The 15,461-nt window shown below is 44.3% G+C and overlaps 1 protein-coding gene across 2 annotated transcripts in view; it reads left to right on the top strand.

Annotated features, from left to right (window-relative positions):
* Nucleotides 1-15,461, top strand: part of PRKDC (protein kinase, DNA-activated, catalytic subunit) — a 155,220-nt gene that overhangs the window by 13,091 nt on the left and 126,668 nt on the right. The window contains exons 8-18 of one of the 2 annotated variants that reach the window (XM_061172006.1): nt 2,071-2,126; nt 2,211-2,241; nt 2,716-2,873; nt 7,965-8,111; nt 9,433-9,597; nt 10,269-10,437; nt 10,819-10,868; nt 11,475-11,600; nt 12,910-13,062; nt 14,447-14,562; nt 14,919-15,078. In XM_061172006.1, the coding sequence (XP_061027989.1) occupies nt 2,071-2,126; nt 2,211-2,241; nt 2,716-2,873; nt 7,965-8,111; nt 9,433-9,597; nt 10,269-10,437; nt 10,819-10,868; nt 11,475-11,600; nt 12,910-13,062; nt 14,447-14,562; nt 14,919-15,078 (1,331 nt within the window). The remainder of the gene's footprint in view (nt 1-2,070; nt 2,127-2,210; nt 2,242-2,715; nt 2,874-7,964; nt 8,112-9,432; nt 9,598-10,268; nt 10,438-10,818; nt 10,869-11,474; nt 11,601-12,909; nt 13,063-14,446; nt 14,563-14,918; nt 15,079-15,461) is intronic. The other variant, XM_061172005.1, reaches the window with a different exon arrangement.

Below are 15,461 nucleotides of genomic sequence, written 5' to 3'. Positions count from 1 at the left end.
TACCGTGTGCGCTGGGCTCTGAGGCCCGGATACAGCTGTTGCTGGTGCTCCCGTGTGTGCGGCCATCCCTTGGGGCAGGAGCCACGTTGGGGGATGCTGGTGCTGGCCAGAGGTGTCTGGTCTGGCAGGGGTGGATTTGGAGGGGCTCTGGTCCCGGCCGAGGGCACGCACCAGAACTGGTGGGGTGGGGGCTGCTTTGGAGGAGCGCGGGCCGTGGTGGGTCTGCAGCTGAAACCGGGTGGGGTGAGCGGGGCTGACGGGTAAGACGGGGAGTCAGAAAGAGACTGGCGGTACCCGGCCAGCTCGGTGGAGGGCAGGGCTCCCACAGCCCCCACAGCCAGCATCTGGTGCCCGCCAGCCCCTGGGGACCCTGAGAACGTGTCAGCAGAGCCCTGCCCCTCTGGCACACGATTTGGAGTTAGTCCATGCCACTCCTTCATGGGAGAGGAGACCCAGGCGCTTTTCGAGCTACAGCCCCTGTGCTGGGCCTCGGGGGGAGAGGCTCTCCTTCCCTGCAGTCCCCTGGCTCTCCCGGATGTTCTGGGGGCTCATCTTGCGGGTGCAGGGTCTCCAGCTGGGGAGCCCGATGTGGGGTCCGGACCCTGCGGTCGCAGTGCTGGGGGAGCAGGCCACACTGTGCCGGTCCCTCTGCGTGGCTTCTCCTTTCTGTCTTCAGCTGTGCAAGGTCTGTCCTGCTGGTCTTCAGGGCAGTCTCAGAGAGTTTTCTACTTGTAGCTGTGATCTTGGTTTCAGATTTCTCACCTCCAGAACTTGGTTTCGGATTTCTCACCTTTCAGATTTCTCACCTCACTGTGTGTGGTAATAAGTTTGTGTTGTTTTAAGCCGCTGAGTTTGTGATAATTGGTTACAGCAGCGACAGGAAACTAATGTAACCAGCACGTGGCAGGACTGGGATGTAAGCCTTGGTCTGAGGCTAAAACTCGCAGTTTACGGTCACGCTGTGATTGTGTGACTTCAGGCGGTAATACTCAGTACTAATACGTTTGTTTATAGAGCACGTCTTTCCTGGGTGTCTTCTGTCTGAAGAGTGATGGTTTGGGTGCTGGGCTCAGAGATGGGAATCCCCGGGTTCCTGCCATCGCGAGCTCAGTGTGGTGAGAAAACGGACGAGGAGCACAGGCTCCGCAGATTTCAGGGTTCATTTGTGCACGCACACCGGCTGCTGTGAGTAGGAATCTTGAGCATGGAGAGATGGAGGAGGTGCACAGCCCACGGTTCTTTCTGGGGAGGTGACGAGAGGCAAAGGCCTGCAGGGTGGCGAGGGGCCTGCTGGGGAGGGGCTGGAGAGGATGTTCCAGGCAGCGGGAGCAGTGGGTTCCCGGGCGTCCAGGCTGCCGGCTGTGGTCGGGTTCACGAGAGCTGGGTTGCCTGCTGCAGAGTGCTGGGGAGGGGTGAGGTCGCACAGAATGTGGGGTCAGTGTGAGAGGGGCTTCTGCACTGTGATTTTTCTGTAAGGAACAGGTCTGGGCCTTGATGTTTACGAGGTCTGCCTGCCTGCTTTGGCTGAGGTGTGCTTTAGTGCAGCGCCGAGAGCCATGGTTCTTGGTGGCAGTGAGCATCTGCAGTCCTTCCCCTGGTTATTGAGCTGCAGGCCAGAACCTGGCTCCTCGTCCTGGACGTGTCTAGCTGTGGCCGCTGTGCAGCATCCACACTTAGCGTGCGTGCACCACGTAGGACTGGGTCCTGTGGGAGAAAGGAGACCTCAGGACATGGCCTTGGCAGTCTCCCGAGACACGATATGTACAGCTGTGCACGTGGGCAGGGTCAGCTCGCGAGCCTGGGCAGAGAGGCCTGCAGGGTGCCTGAGGGAGGCTCCCCTGGAGGAGGCTGATGCCAGGAGACCAGAACAGAGCCCAGCTCAACACAGGCAGTGCCGGTCGCTGTCAGCACCAGCGGGACAGAGTGTTCGAGGGTCAGTCGGACGAAGACAGGTGAGGGAGGAGGAGGCCGTGCTGTCTGAAGCGGAGCTGTTAGTTTGAAGGTCTTGTGAGCTTGGTCAGGTGATGCTGTTGTGCTCTGTGACAGCGGCTGCTTTCTGTTTATCCCCAGATCCCCAGACTTCAAGGGAGATTTTTGATTTTGCACTAAAGGCAATCTGTCCTCAGGTAAGATTTAATATTCCTCTAATTCTTTTTCAGCTGAGCCTTGTGATTGTCAAACATTGATGGTAAATTTTTTTTTTTTAATAGATTGATCTGAAGAGATACGCAGTGCCTTTGGGTAAGATTCTATATTTAATGAGGTGGAATGTTTCAGATTATTAAGTTAATGCATTGAGTAAACATTTGCTTAAACTGTGAGTGAAAGTCAGTGCAGTGACACCTGTGATGCTCCCATACGGTTATGACGGGGCCTCTTGGGTGCTGGTTGAGATGGTTACACTTAGATCACATGATTGCAGAAAAAATCACTTTAGAGCAACTCTCAGGGAATCCAGATTGTTTGATTCTGACTTTATCTAAATAAACCCTGATCCTACTTCCGACCTTTGTTTTGGGAGTCACGGGCCTGTCGATTCAGATGGAGGATGGAGGCATCAGAGGTCTGAGGGGACCACTGGGTCACTAGAGTAAGGATACTGGAGCCTCCTTTGTGAGCACAGTTTTAATTTGACGTGTGCCTGAAGCTTTTTCTTAGCTCTTTGTTCCGCCCTTTGTTGTCTTATTTTAAATGTGATGTATTCTGCATTTGCAGCTGGCTTGTCCATATTTACACTGCATGCATCTCAGTTTAGCACCTGCCTCCTGGACAACTACGTTTCTTTATTTGAAATACTGTCGAAATGGTGTAGCCACACAAATGTAGAATTGAAAAAAGCTGCATATTCAGCTCTGGAATCTTTCCTGAAGCAGGTACTGTTTAAAATTCTTTCTATGCAAAAAATTAAATTCCAATCTTGTGCATGAACGTTTGAAAAGTAAATACAAGTTGATCCATTAGCTTCTGTGGTACTTAAAGAAAAAGCATGCTTATCCATCAGCCGCATGGGTGGCAGCAGGTCTGGAAGAAAGCTCAGAAGATGCCAGATCGGATCAGGGCCTCTGAGCCAAGGCTGGATAGAAGAAGTGGCGGCAGGGAGGGACGGCTGGGAGGCCCGGGCTCCCTGGAGCCGGTGGCTCAGTGAGGGTGGGGTTCAGGGTCAGCTGCCACGTTAAGACAAGATGCTTGTGTCTCCGTGGCTTCGTGACTGAGATGAGCCCACCTGCCCTGGGGTCTTTCCGTCCAGCTGGGGTGTGGGTGCAGGGGGAGCCTGCAGGTGGCTGGGTGTCTCTGTTGGCCAAGGAGCAGGTGTTGTGGTTCTGAGCGCCCACTGGCAGCCGGAAACACCCGAGGGGTGGGTGGTGGCGGGAATGAGACTGGCTGGGGCGGTGCTGATGGAAATTCTGAAGAGTGGCATTGGGAGCCCTCGCGCACCTGGGGCACAGCTGCTGTCCTGCTGCAGGCGTATCCCACAGCTCCTGTAGGGACTCTTGGGACGTTTCCAGCTTGGGCTGTTTTAGTGCTTTATTTATTTATGTTTTAAAATTTTATTTATTTATTTATTTTTGGCTGTGTTGGGTCTTGTTGCTGTGCATGGGCTTTCTCTACTTGTGGCGACCGGGGGCTACTCTTCGTTGCGGTGCACGGGCTTCTCATTGCGGTGGCTTCTCTTGTTACGGAGCACAGGCTCTAGGCACACAGGTTTCAGTAGTTGTGGCATGCGGGCTCAATAGTTGTGGTTTGCGGGCTCTAGAGCGCAGGCTCAGTAGTTGTGGTGCATGGGCATATTTGCTCCACAGCACGTGGGATCTTCCCGGGCCAGGGCTCGAACCCGTGTCCCCTGCATTGGCAGGCGGATTCTCAACCACTGCACCACCAGAGAAGCCCATACTGCTTTATTTTATTTTATTTTTTCGTAAGATAGCACTTACATGTGGAATCTAAAAAAAGGGTACAAATGAACCCATCCACAAAACAGAAAGAGTCCCAGATGCAGCAGCAGACGCATGGCTACCAGGGGTTGGGCTGCGGGGGCTCTTGTAACGGGACCAGCTGAGGACATTGCTGAGCAGCACCCTTGCCGACTGTTCTCGTGGCTCTGGAGCAGACACCTAGAAGTGGCATTGCTGGGGTGCATGGTAGGGATAGGTTGCAATTTATGAGCGACTGCCAAACTCTTTTTCAAACTGTTTGCACCGTTTTCCATCCCCACCGGTAAGTTCCAGCCACCCCACTTTCTTGCCAACACCTAGTATTGCCAGTCTTTTTAATTTCAGCCCCTCTGATGGGTGTACAGTGTTACCATACTGTGATTTTAATTTTAATTTCCGTGGATCTTTTTTTTCTGTAGTGGTTTGCCATTCTTATGTCTTGTTTTGTGAAGTATTCCTCCAGATCTTTCGCTTGCTTTGAAATCAGGTCGTATGTCATTTTATTAACGAGCTGTAAATGTTCTTTTTACAATTAGGAGAGAAACCCTTTTCTAAAAATAGTGCAAATAGTTTTTCTCTGTGGCTTCCCTTTTCTTTTTCTTAACTGTAACTTTCGAAGAGCAGGACTTTTAAAGTTTAAGTCCAATTTATCAGTTTTCCAATTGGTCCTCTTTTCTATGCCGTAAGAAAACTTTACCTATCCCGTGGTTGCAGAGATTTTCTCCTAGTTTTCCACAAGGAGTTTTGTAGTTCATGGTTTTAACATTTACATTTAGGTTTATAATGCGTTTTGAGTTAGTTTTTGTGTATGATGTACAGTAAGGTTTGAAGTTGATTTTTCCCCCTTTTTTTGATTCGAGCACCATTTGTTGAAGACTTCTTTCCCCATCGACTTACCTGGGCACCGTGGTCACAAAGCAGTTAACCACATGTGTGGAGGTTTATTTGTGGACTGTTGTTCCATTTGTCTTTCTGTCTATCCTTAAGTCAGTACCTCACTGTGTTGATGACTCCAGCTTTTATATTAAGTCTTGAAATTAGGTAGTGGATGTCTTCCGACTTCACTCTTCTTTTCCATTATTGTTTTGCTTATTGAATGAGCTTTTTTTTTTTTTTTAAGGCATTTTAAGAGTGAGAAATTGTGGAGAAATTGACTTATTTTACACTGGAGAGAGAGAGAGAAATGAATTAGATTCATCTTGAGTGTCTGAGCTTTTTAATTTTTTTTGAATTTTATTTTATTTTTTAGACAGCAGGTTCTTATTAGTTATCTGTTTTATACATATTGGTGTATACATGTCAATCCCAATCTCCCAGTTCATCACACCACCACCACCACCACCACCCACCCCTCTTTCCCCCCTTGGTGTCCATACGTTTGTTCTCTGTGTCTGTGTCTCTATTTCTGCCTTGCAAACCAGTTCATCTGTACCATTTTTCTAGATTGCACATATATGTGTTAATATATGATATCTGTTTTTCTCTTTCTGACTTATTTCACTCTGTATGACAGTCTCTTGGTCCATCCACGACGCTACAAATGACCCAATTTCGTTCCTGAGTAATATTCCATTGTATATTCGTACCACATCTTCTTTATCCGTTCGTCTGTCGATGGACACTTAGGTTCCTTCCATGACCTGGTTATTGTCAGTAGTGCTGCAGTGAACATTGTGGTACATGACTCTTTTTGAATAATAGTTTTCTCTGGGTACATGCCCAGGAGTGGGATTGTTGGGTCATATGGTAATTCTATTTTTAGTTTTTTAAGGAACCTCCATACTGTTCTCCATAGTGGCTGTATCAGTTTACATTCCCACCAACAGTGCAAGAGGGTTCCCTTTTCTCCACACCCTCCCCAGCATTTACTGTTTGTAGATTTTCTGATGATGCCCATTCTAACTGGTGTGAGGTGATACCTCATTGTAGTTTTGATTTGCATTTCTCTAATAATTAGTGATGTTGAGCAGCTTTTCATGTGCTTCTTGGCCATCTGTATGTCTTCTTTGGAGAAATGTCTACTTAGGTCTTCTGCCCATTTTTTCATTGGGATGTTTGTTTTTTTAATATTGAGCTTCATGAGCTGTGTATATACTTTGGAGGTTAATGCTTTGTCCGTTGATTCGTTTGCAGATATTTTCTCCCATTCTTAGGGCTGTCTTTTTCTCTTGTTTATAGTTTCCTTTGCTGTGCAAAAGATTTTAAGTTTCATTAGGTCCCATTTGTTTATTTTTGTTTTTATTTCCATTACTCTAGGAGGTGGGTCAAAAAAGATATTGCTGTGATTTATGTCACAGAGGGTTCTGCCTATGTTTTCCTCTAAGAGTTTTATAGTGTCTGGTCTTATATTTAGATCGTTAATCCATTTCGAGTTTATTTTTGTGTGTGGTGTTAGGGAGTGTTGTAATTTCATTCTTATACATGTGGCTGTCCAGTTTTCCCAGCACCACTTATTGAAGAGGCCTGTCTTTTCTCCATTGTATATTCTTGCCTCTTTTGTCATAGATTAGTTGACCATAGGTGTGTGGGTTTATCTCTGGGCTTTCTATCCTGTTCCATTGATCTATATTTCTGTTTTTGTGCCAGTACCATATTGTCTTGATTACTGTAGCTTTGTAGTATAGTCTGAAGTCCGGGAGTCTGATTCCTCCAGCTCTGTTTTTTTCCCTCAAAAGACTGCTTTGGCTATTCGGGGTCTTTTGTGTCTCCATACAAATTTTAAGATTTTTTGTTCTAATTTTGTAAAAAATGCCACTGGTAATTTGATAGGGGTTGCATTGAATCTGTAGAATGCTTTGGGTAGTATAGTCATTTTCACAATGTTGATTCTTCCAATCCAAGAACATGGTATATCTCTCCGTCTGTTTGTGTCATACACCATGATCAAGTGGGATTTATCCCAGGGATGCAAGGATTCTTCAATATATGCAAATCAATCAATGTGATACACCATATTAACAAATTGAAGAATAAAAACCATATGATCATCTCAATAGATGCAGAAAAAGCTTCTGACAAAATTCAACACCTATTTATGATAAAAACTCTCCAGAAAGTGGGTGTAGAGGGAACCTACTTCAACATAATAGAGGCCATATTTGACAAACCCACAGCAAACATGATTCTCAGTGGTGAAAAACTGAAAGCATTTCCTATAAGATCAGCAACGAGACAAGGATGTCCACTCTCACCACTATTATTCAACATAGTTTTGGAAGTCCTAGCCACGGCAGTCAGAGAAGAAAAAGAAATAAAAGGTATACAAATTGGAAAAGAAGAAGTAAAACTGTCCCTGTTTGCAGATGACATGATACTATACATAGATAATCCTAAATATGCCACCAGAAAACTATGAGAACTAATCAGTGAATTTGGTAAAGTTGCAGGGTACAAAATTAATGCACAGAAATCTCTTGCATTCTTATACACTAACAACAAAAGATCAGAAAGAGAAATTAAGGAAACAATACCATTCAGCATTGCAACAAAAAGAATAAAATACCTACCTAAGGAGGAATAAAGCTACCTAAGGAGGTAAAAGACCTGTACTCAGAAAACTATATAAGACACTTGTCTTTATTTCTGATTTTTAGTTTTGAGCCGTCCCCGTGTTCCCTCCTGTGGGTCCCAGTCTGTTGGTGACTGAACTCACCGGCCGCTGGGCTGCCCAGCTCTATGTCACCATGAGTCACAGATGAGTGTAAAGACGCCTTCTGCTTCATCAGGGAGCTTTCGTCCGGAGCCTGTGTTTTGTGCAAACGTCTTCCTGCATCTACCTGGTCTCTTTCAGTCCCTTTCTCTAGGAAAAAAGCATCACGTATAATAAAGGCTTACTTGAGAAAGTGCCTTTTCTGAACCTGTTGGAGACTAAGCAAGCAGATGGAAGAAATGGTTCTTTATGAGTAAAAGCAACTGTGGAACTGTGACAACACATTGATAATGTCTTACTCAGCAGTTCTAGCCTTTTCCCATTTCGATAGATTCCTTTGTTTTCCTAGAAATGTCTCTAAAGTAAACATTATGCAATTGCAGCTTTCTTTTATGGTAACGAACAACGCAGAGACGCACAGGAGTAAGCTGCGGTACTTCATGGAGCAGTTCTATGGGATCATCAGAAACGTGGACGCAAACAGCAAGGACTTGTCCATCGCCGTTCGTGGATACGGACTGTTTGCAGGGGTATGCCCATTAATGTGCTCTTGTCTTTTTAGTTTCACTTGAGTGTTTAAAGGAATGTACTTTATTGTGTTTTGAATAGCATCTCACACTTGTGAAAATATTGTTCTTACTTGCTTTGTTGTTAACTTGTTTTTCTCAGTGCCTGCTGTGTACTAGGATTCTGTATGTGTATTATCTCAAATACTCATAACTCTCCCACAAGCTTTTAGGAATATGATTCCACTTTACAGGTGAGGAAACTGAGGCCCAGAGAAATTAGGTAACTCGTGAAAGGGCACACAGTGAACAGTTGACAGAACCAAGACATAACTCCGACCTGAAGATGAGAAACACCATGTTTTTCCCACTGCCGCGCTGCCCATTGTTGATGAGGTGCAGTTTGGTGGTGACGCTTGGCACGCTAGCAAGAGCCCCTGTGCCTGAGTGAGGTCTGTTTAGGGACATTGAGCATCGCCGTGGGTGCCCCCCTCCTAGTGGAGCTCCGCGCTTCCACTCGACAGAGGACGTCACTCCCTTCCTCTGTGCAGATCTACCTCCCAGGGCTGCTTCCCTGTTGTAGGGTCTGTGTGTCTGTTTCCAGCCCTCCACACGACTCCTCACTCCTTCCCTCATGCTTCCTCATTTGTTTCCAGATGATCCTTTCCCCTTAAAAATAAACCTTTATCTCCACTTGTCTCTGCGGCTCCTTTCAGTGTACTTAGGGCAGAAGAAACAGTGTGTGAGAAGGCTCAGAGGTGACCAAGAGCCTGGGCTTCACAGCTTCAGACCCTGAGGTCTGGCCAGCTTGGACTCGTTCGTTGTGGTGACCTAGTGTAGCCAGAGCGTGGCCGACAGGGAGGAAGGGAGAGGACGCGGCAAAGATACAGGGGCCAGAGTCTCCTGGAGGAAGAACTCGAGCCAAAGTCTAAGGGGCCTCAGGAGCACGCGGCCGGGTGGAGCACGGCACAGCCGGGTGCATGAGTGAGGAAGGTGCCTCTGGGTGCCGTGTGCTGTGCCTCCGGGGTTTGTGTCTGTCCCTTCCTCTGGGCGACTGGCCTCTGGGCAGGGCCTGCACCCAGTTGTCTTTGATAACTACCATCTTCCCAGTGCCTAGAACACAGGGTTCAGTAGGTGTGTTGTGTATTCATAACTGTTCAGAATGTACTTACAGATTTTTCAGAAAGTATCTTTAGAACATACACTGTATTTTATATCTGTATTTCTTCTCCATTATAAAGCTTGTTAACATTCAGTTTATAACAACATGGCTTAACACGACACCTTAAACACCATTATTTTGAGGTTGGTAAGGTTGACAGAGGCTTGTTTTCCTTCCCTAAAGCCTTGCAAGGTTATAAACCCAGAAGACGTTGGCTTCATGTTCGTGGAGCTTGTTCAGCGCTGCCGGCAGCTGTTCCTCACCGAGACGGACACGGCCGAGGACCACGTCTACCAGATGCCCAGCTTCCTCCAGTCTGTTGCCAGTGTCTTGCTTCACCTTGATACGGTGAGTGAGATAGTTGATTAAACGGAGCACAATTTTGACTATTTTACCTCAGTTCTTCAGATAATTTGATGGCGTAGCAGGAGTTAATAATGCATTCAGTACGGGCACATTGTGGTCAAGGCGACCTTTTTTTTTTCTAATATCTCTATTTATTTATATTTATTTATTGGGTTGCACCAGGTCTTAGTTGTGGCATGTGGGCTCCTTAGTTGTAGCAGGCGGGCTCCCTAGTTGTGGCATGCCTGTGGGGTCTAGTTCCCTGACCAGGGATTGAACCTGGGCCCCCTGCATTGGGAGCATGGAGTCTTATCCACTGGACCACCAGGGAAGTCCCCAAGGTGACATTTTTAGCTAGTATTTTGTATCGGTACGGTTTTTGTCATGAAACTTGACTTTTTGTTCCCAAAGTAGGAAAAATTATTTGTTACTTTTTATCTTTCTAAAAGATTAAGATTGCTGCTTGGGGTAGAATTGCACCTTAAGTATCATTTAGACAGTTACTCTGATTTTTTTTTTAGACAATCACAGCAATAAATTAGATAGGTAATAATCCTGGTTTTTCATTCATCTGATACGTGTCTAATGGTGTTGTATTTACTGTGACTGTCTGTATGGTCCCTGTAGTTATTCATTGCCTGCCCTAGATCTTCGTGTGCTCTCCTTTCTGACAGGTTCCTGAGGTGCACATGCCAGTTCTGGAGCACCTCGTGGTCGTGCAGATAGACAGTTTCCCCCAGTACAGTCCAAAAATGCAGTTGGTGTGTTGCAAAGCCATAGTGAAAGTTTTCCTGGCCTTGGCAGAAAAAGGACCAGTTCTCTGGAATTGCATTAGTACTATGGGTGAGTTTGGAATTCACTTGTTTTGAGGACAATGAATGGTTAATACTTAACATGTTGTTTGATATAAAGAACATCTGGTTGCCAAATTCTTTTGTATCTTTTGATGCCTCTTGGAGAACTCCTGGTATTTTGGTGGACCAAAATATCCTTTTTCTATCCATTTTTTGAATTTTTTTCCTCTTTCTTTTGGTTTTGAATCTTAATATTCTAAAATTTAAAACAAAAGAAAAAAAAGAAAAAAATTAAAACTAAAGATATTACTAAACTTAGAGAAAAAATTGAGAGGTAAGTTATATTCAAAAAGATAATGACTGCCATTTTTATTGAATGGTTATATTTTTCAGTGTACTTTTCTTTTTTGTTTTCATTTTCTTTTTATAGTGCATCAAGGTTTAATCAGAATATGTTCTAAACCAGTGATCCTTCGAAAGGTAAATTCTGAATGTATGATTTGAAAGTTAGTCTTTTGTCATCTTGAAAGCTAAAGATGTTGCTAGAGTTTTTAGTCTGTAAATATACAAAAGTGGCTTTTTTGTTATTAGCCATTAGCTGCATTTTGAAAAGTATAGGCTGTAATACCTAAGTACTTTTTCTGGTGATGGTTATGAGACATCCTTAAACATAACCTTACTACTGTACATACATTTTTACAAAAAGGGATCTTTTTCTCTTGAAGCTGTAGGACAAAATACTTAGGTATATTATGGGAGGCATGTCTTAGTTACTTTAACAGGAAATAGGATGAGATGAGAGATCTGTATAAGAAGTTGAGGTAAATTATTCATAACACATACCTTGGGTATTGTTTTGAAACACTTGTTAGGGCATCACTGTTTTAGTCCTAGTTAGAAAATTGTGGCATTTTTCCAGCTTTTTTATTATGCTTTCATAATATACTGTCTTCCTCAAACAAATTAGAGTCTCCAGCTGGTGGCTCTTGTGGCCTGGAGGGTTCTGGCACATCAGACAGTGAAAGCGCAGCAGTGCTGCTCGCTCTCTGATGCGCCCTCCGCGTTGGATGTTTGTCTTCCCACCAGGGTGCTGAGCCTGAGTCTGAGGACCGCCGTGGGTCAGGGGAAGTTAGAACCGGCAAATGGCGAGTGTCCACGTACAAAGACTATTTGGATCTTTTTAGAAATCTCCTGAGCTGTGACCAGATGATGGTAAAAACGACCGTTTTAAAGCCACAGAAGTACCTTAGTTCCTCGTTATTAGTCTCCATAGTTTTACACCTAAGAATTATTTCAGAAGTATATTTTACTAACTTTCAATAGGGTTTTTTTTTGTTTTTTTTTTTTTAAGTACTTCAGGTAATGAAAAATTAAAACTGTAAGTTAGGATAGTTAAAGTGAGACTTGAAAAAAATCAAATAAAAGGAACAAAATCATAGAACTCATTTAAAATTAATGAATTACTGTAGCTGAGTCCTCATTTTAGCTTAAGAAGCAGCATACATAGCGTAATTGGTGCAAAGTTGTTCTTTCAAACAGACCCAGGCTGGTGGATAAAAAGAACATGGCAGGCAGTGTTATCACCACGGGAGAGCTGTGCTCTTTTTATTTGCTAAAGCTGAAGGTACATCCGGTTGCTGTAGTAGGTACGAAGGAGATGGGTGCACGGCTGTTTGTCACGGTTAGAATCATGCCTCCTGCGTTTCTGGCAGGTGCTTCAGCGGTGTCTGCGCTAAGCCAGGTTCTGGCCACCGTTTAACATAGTCTTTGACAAAGCATTCATAGCCTGGGAAAAGCAGTGTTTGTCAGTAGATGGTTCCTATCCTGTGAAAAATCTTAGGAGTTTTTCTTTTGAGGTAAAATAGTATAGCAATGTTAATAATTTTACCTAAAATATGCTTTCTTATATGTGATGTTAGATACATTTTGAGGTTAAGTTTCATAGACTATTTGAGTAAAGGCAGAGTAATTGGCTCATATTTTTGGAATGGTAGAATATTTCACTTTTAAAGAAATAATAGATTATAATACTTTAAATCCATTCTGAGAATAGATATATATTTATACATATGTATGCATGCATATATGAGTGAGTACATGTGTATTTATATGTGCACACGTGTATATGTGCATATGTACATGCATGTGCATTTGTACATAGACACAACATGTATAGTATACAGGTGTGTGTACACACACACACACACACACACACTCACACATTAATGTGGTAAATACTTTGACAAGGATTGGCCTAAATCTTCTCATTTACTACCGTTTGTGTTTGTTACATGACTGCGTAAGTCGTATCTGACTGAAATGGTATTGTCCTAATAATTTAGGAAGGTATCTACATTTTCCAGCTTGAAAACTTTGAGGTAAATCTGCTATAGTTTACACAGGCGTTTCCTTAATACCTAAATATACATATACATCGTTATGTATCATAATGCTTATTTAATACTGGTACTGATACTTTTTTGCACAGTATGTTGAAATTTATTATTTTCTTTATTTTAAGGATTCTCTTTTAGCAGATGAAGCATTTCTCTTTGTGAATTCCTCCCTTCCAAGTCTGAATCGTTTGCTGTATGATGAATTTGTAAAATCAGTTTTGAAGATTATCGAGAAATTGGATCTTACACTGGAAAAGCAGAGTGTTGGGGAACAAGAGGTTAGATCTTGTCAGTAATAATTTTGTATCCTTTTTGTACTCTGTGTGCTGCTGTATGAGCAATCGCACACTTGTAGAGATGCAGGAAATTGGTTTATCAGCATTAATACGTGTCATTGATACTTTTTTATTTGCATTGCCTAATGTGTAGAAAATATTCTGTACTACATTGTTCTGAACTACTAGATAGTAGTTTATATGTTTAATAAGTTAAAGCAACTCTTTGGAAAAAGTTGTTACGAGGATTGTTACTCATTCCTCAGCAATAGCAGAGTCAAGTCTTACTTAGTGTAGAGGCGGCCTTTTGCAGTAGGATCGGGAAACCTGGCGTTCCTCTGGTTGATACCCGAGGAGGCTCCAAGCTCTGTGCTCTGGAGTCAGTAGAAGGTAGGCCAGGGCGGACAGGGAAGACCCCCTGCTCCTGTGTTCTTGCACTGTTTTCCTGGCCGGCTCAAGGATGGGACGTAGCGTGAAGCTGCCGGCTTGGAGCTGCTGTCCGCTCTGAGGAGCCGTCATCACAAGACACTCAGGTGATGAGGCTAGATCAGTGGGCGTGGACTCTGTGGAACACAGTTCACTGCTGAGCCCTTGGTTCCTTCGGTCGACTTTGCCCGTTGGCTTCCATGGCCGAGCCCGAGGCCGCTCAGTCAGGGGGTCCTGCAGGGGCAGAGGCAGGCCCTGGGCCTCGTCAGCCTGGCTGCACTCGTGATGATTTTACACAGGTTGAAGGGGACACTGGGGGGTGGTCTGTTGCTCTTTAAGGCTTTTTATTTATTCACGTCTAAAATAATTTCATAAACAAACATGCCCAGAGGGACTCCCCGAGACTGTCGGCCTCACACCTGCTCTTGGAGCACATGTCCTAGTCTCTGTCTTCCGCTCCCCTTGCACTGTCCGCCGGGTCAGCTGTCGCCTCTGAGCTTAGCATTTCCCAGATAGGTCTAGGCTCCAGCCTTGCCCTCGACATTTCCACCTGAATCTGAAACACAAACTGAACATGTTAATATCTGTGTATTACCTGATAGGAGTGACTGTTCCTCTGTTTCTCATTTGGAACCTACACGTCACGACTGGTCCTTTCTCTGCTGTGAGGTTCTGCCTCTGGCCGGCACACTGCTCCTGTGAGAAGGTTTAGTCCCCCCCACCCTGTCTGTCTGTGTGCGCACCTTCATTCCCCCGAAGGCGTCCCCTGTGGCCTCCTGTGCCACGTGCTCTGTGGGTACCGTCATTCTGATCCTACTGTGAGCTTCCGAGGCCCGTCTGTACCTCCTCACTTCTGCATTCCTTCCTCAAAGACTCAGGCCTTGGCTGTGGAGTCACTTGCTGAGTCATTTGTTGAACGATTGAATGTTACAGTGTTTTTTTGGTACCGTTAATTTTTAAGGATGAAAATGAAGCTGCTGGTGTTTGGGTGATCCCGACTTCAGATCCAGCTGCTAACTTGCATCCTGCTAAACCTAAAGATTTTTCAGCTTTCATCAACCTGGTGGAATTCTGCAGGTATTTAAAAAATGCTGTTTGTTTAAGAGTGGAAATTATCAATTATTGGCTGTAATACAGGAAAATCACTTATGTAGATATAAGAAATGAAATAGTAGGACTTAAAATGTAAAATTGCTTGTATGAAACTTAAAATATATTTAAATGTAGCAGCTGAGATTTATCTTTTTAAAAAAAAATACATTTAAAAGATCCTCAGGTAGGGAAAACAAGGAATATAGATATACCTGAAAATGATATATAATGGAATCATAGATTATGATTTTGTTTTGATTATGTCCCTTATAATTTCAAAGCTGAATAAAAATAGTATATGATGAGAATTTCTACATTAAGCTTTAAATTTGTTTTTACAGGGAGATTCTTCCTGAGAAGCATGTAGAATTTTTTGAGCCATGGGTATGCTCCTTTGCATATGAATTAATTCTGCAGTCTACACGGTTGCCATTCATTAGTGGTTTCTACAAATTGCTATCTATTGCTGTGAGAAATGCCAAGAAAATAAAATATTTTGAGGTAAGTGTTTTTTGAAGGACACTGAATATTCCTGTGTTTCTTTTTTTTTTTAAATTAATTAATTAATATTTGGCTGTGTTGGGTCTTCGTTTCTGTGCGAGGGCTTTCTCTAGTTGCGGCAAGCGGGGGCCACTCTTCATCGCGGTGCGCGGGCCTTTCACTGTCGCAGCCTCTCTTGTTGCGGGGCACAGGCTCCAGACGCGCAGGCTCAGTAGTTGTGGCTCACGGGCCTAGTTGCTCCGTGGCATGTGGCATCTTCCCAGACCAGGGCTCGAACCCGTGTCCCCTGCATTGGCAGGCAGATTCTCAACCACTGTGCCACCAGGGAAGCCCGCTGTGTTTCTTAGGTTGCATGAGTGTGTATAAATACCTTCTAAAATACG

This window comes from Eubalaena glacialis, chromosome 17, assembly GCF_028564815.1.
Source record: "Eubalaena glacialis isolate mEubGla1 chromosome 17, mEubGla1.1.hap2.+ XY, whole genome shotgun sequence".
NCBI classification, from domain to species: domain Eukaryota; kingdom Metazoa; phylum Chordata; class Mammalia; order Artiodactyla; family Balaenidae; genus Eubalaena; species Eubalaena glacialis.
The sequence above is the reverse complement of the archived record's forward strand: the minus strand, read 5'-3'. Positions and strand labels throughout refer to the sequence as shown.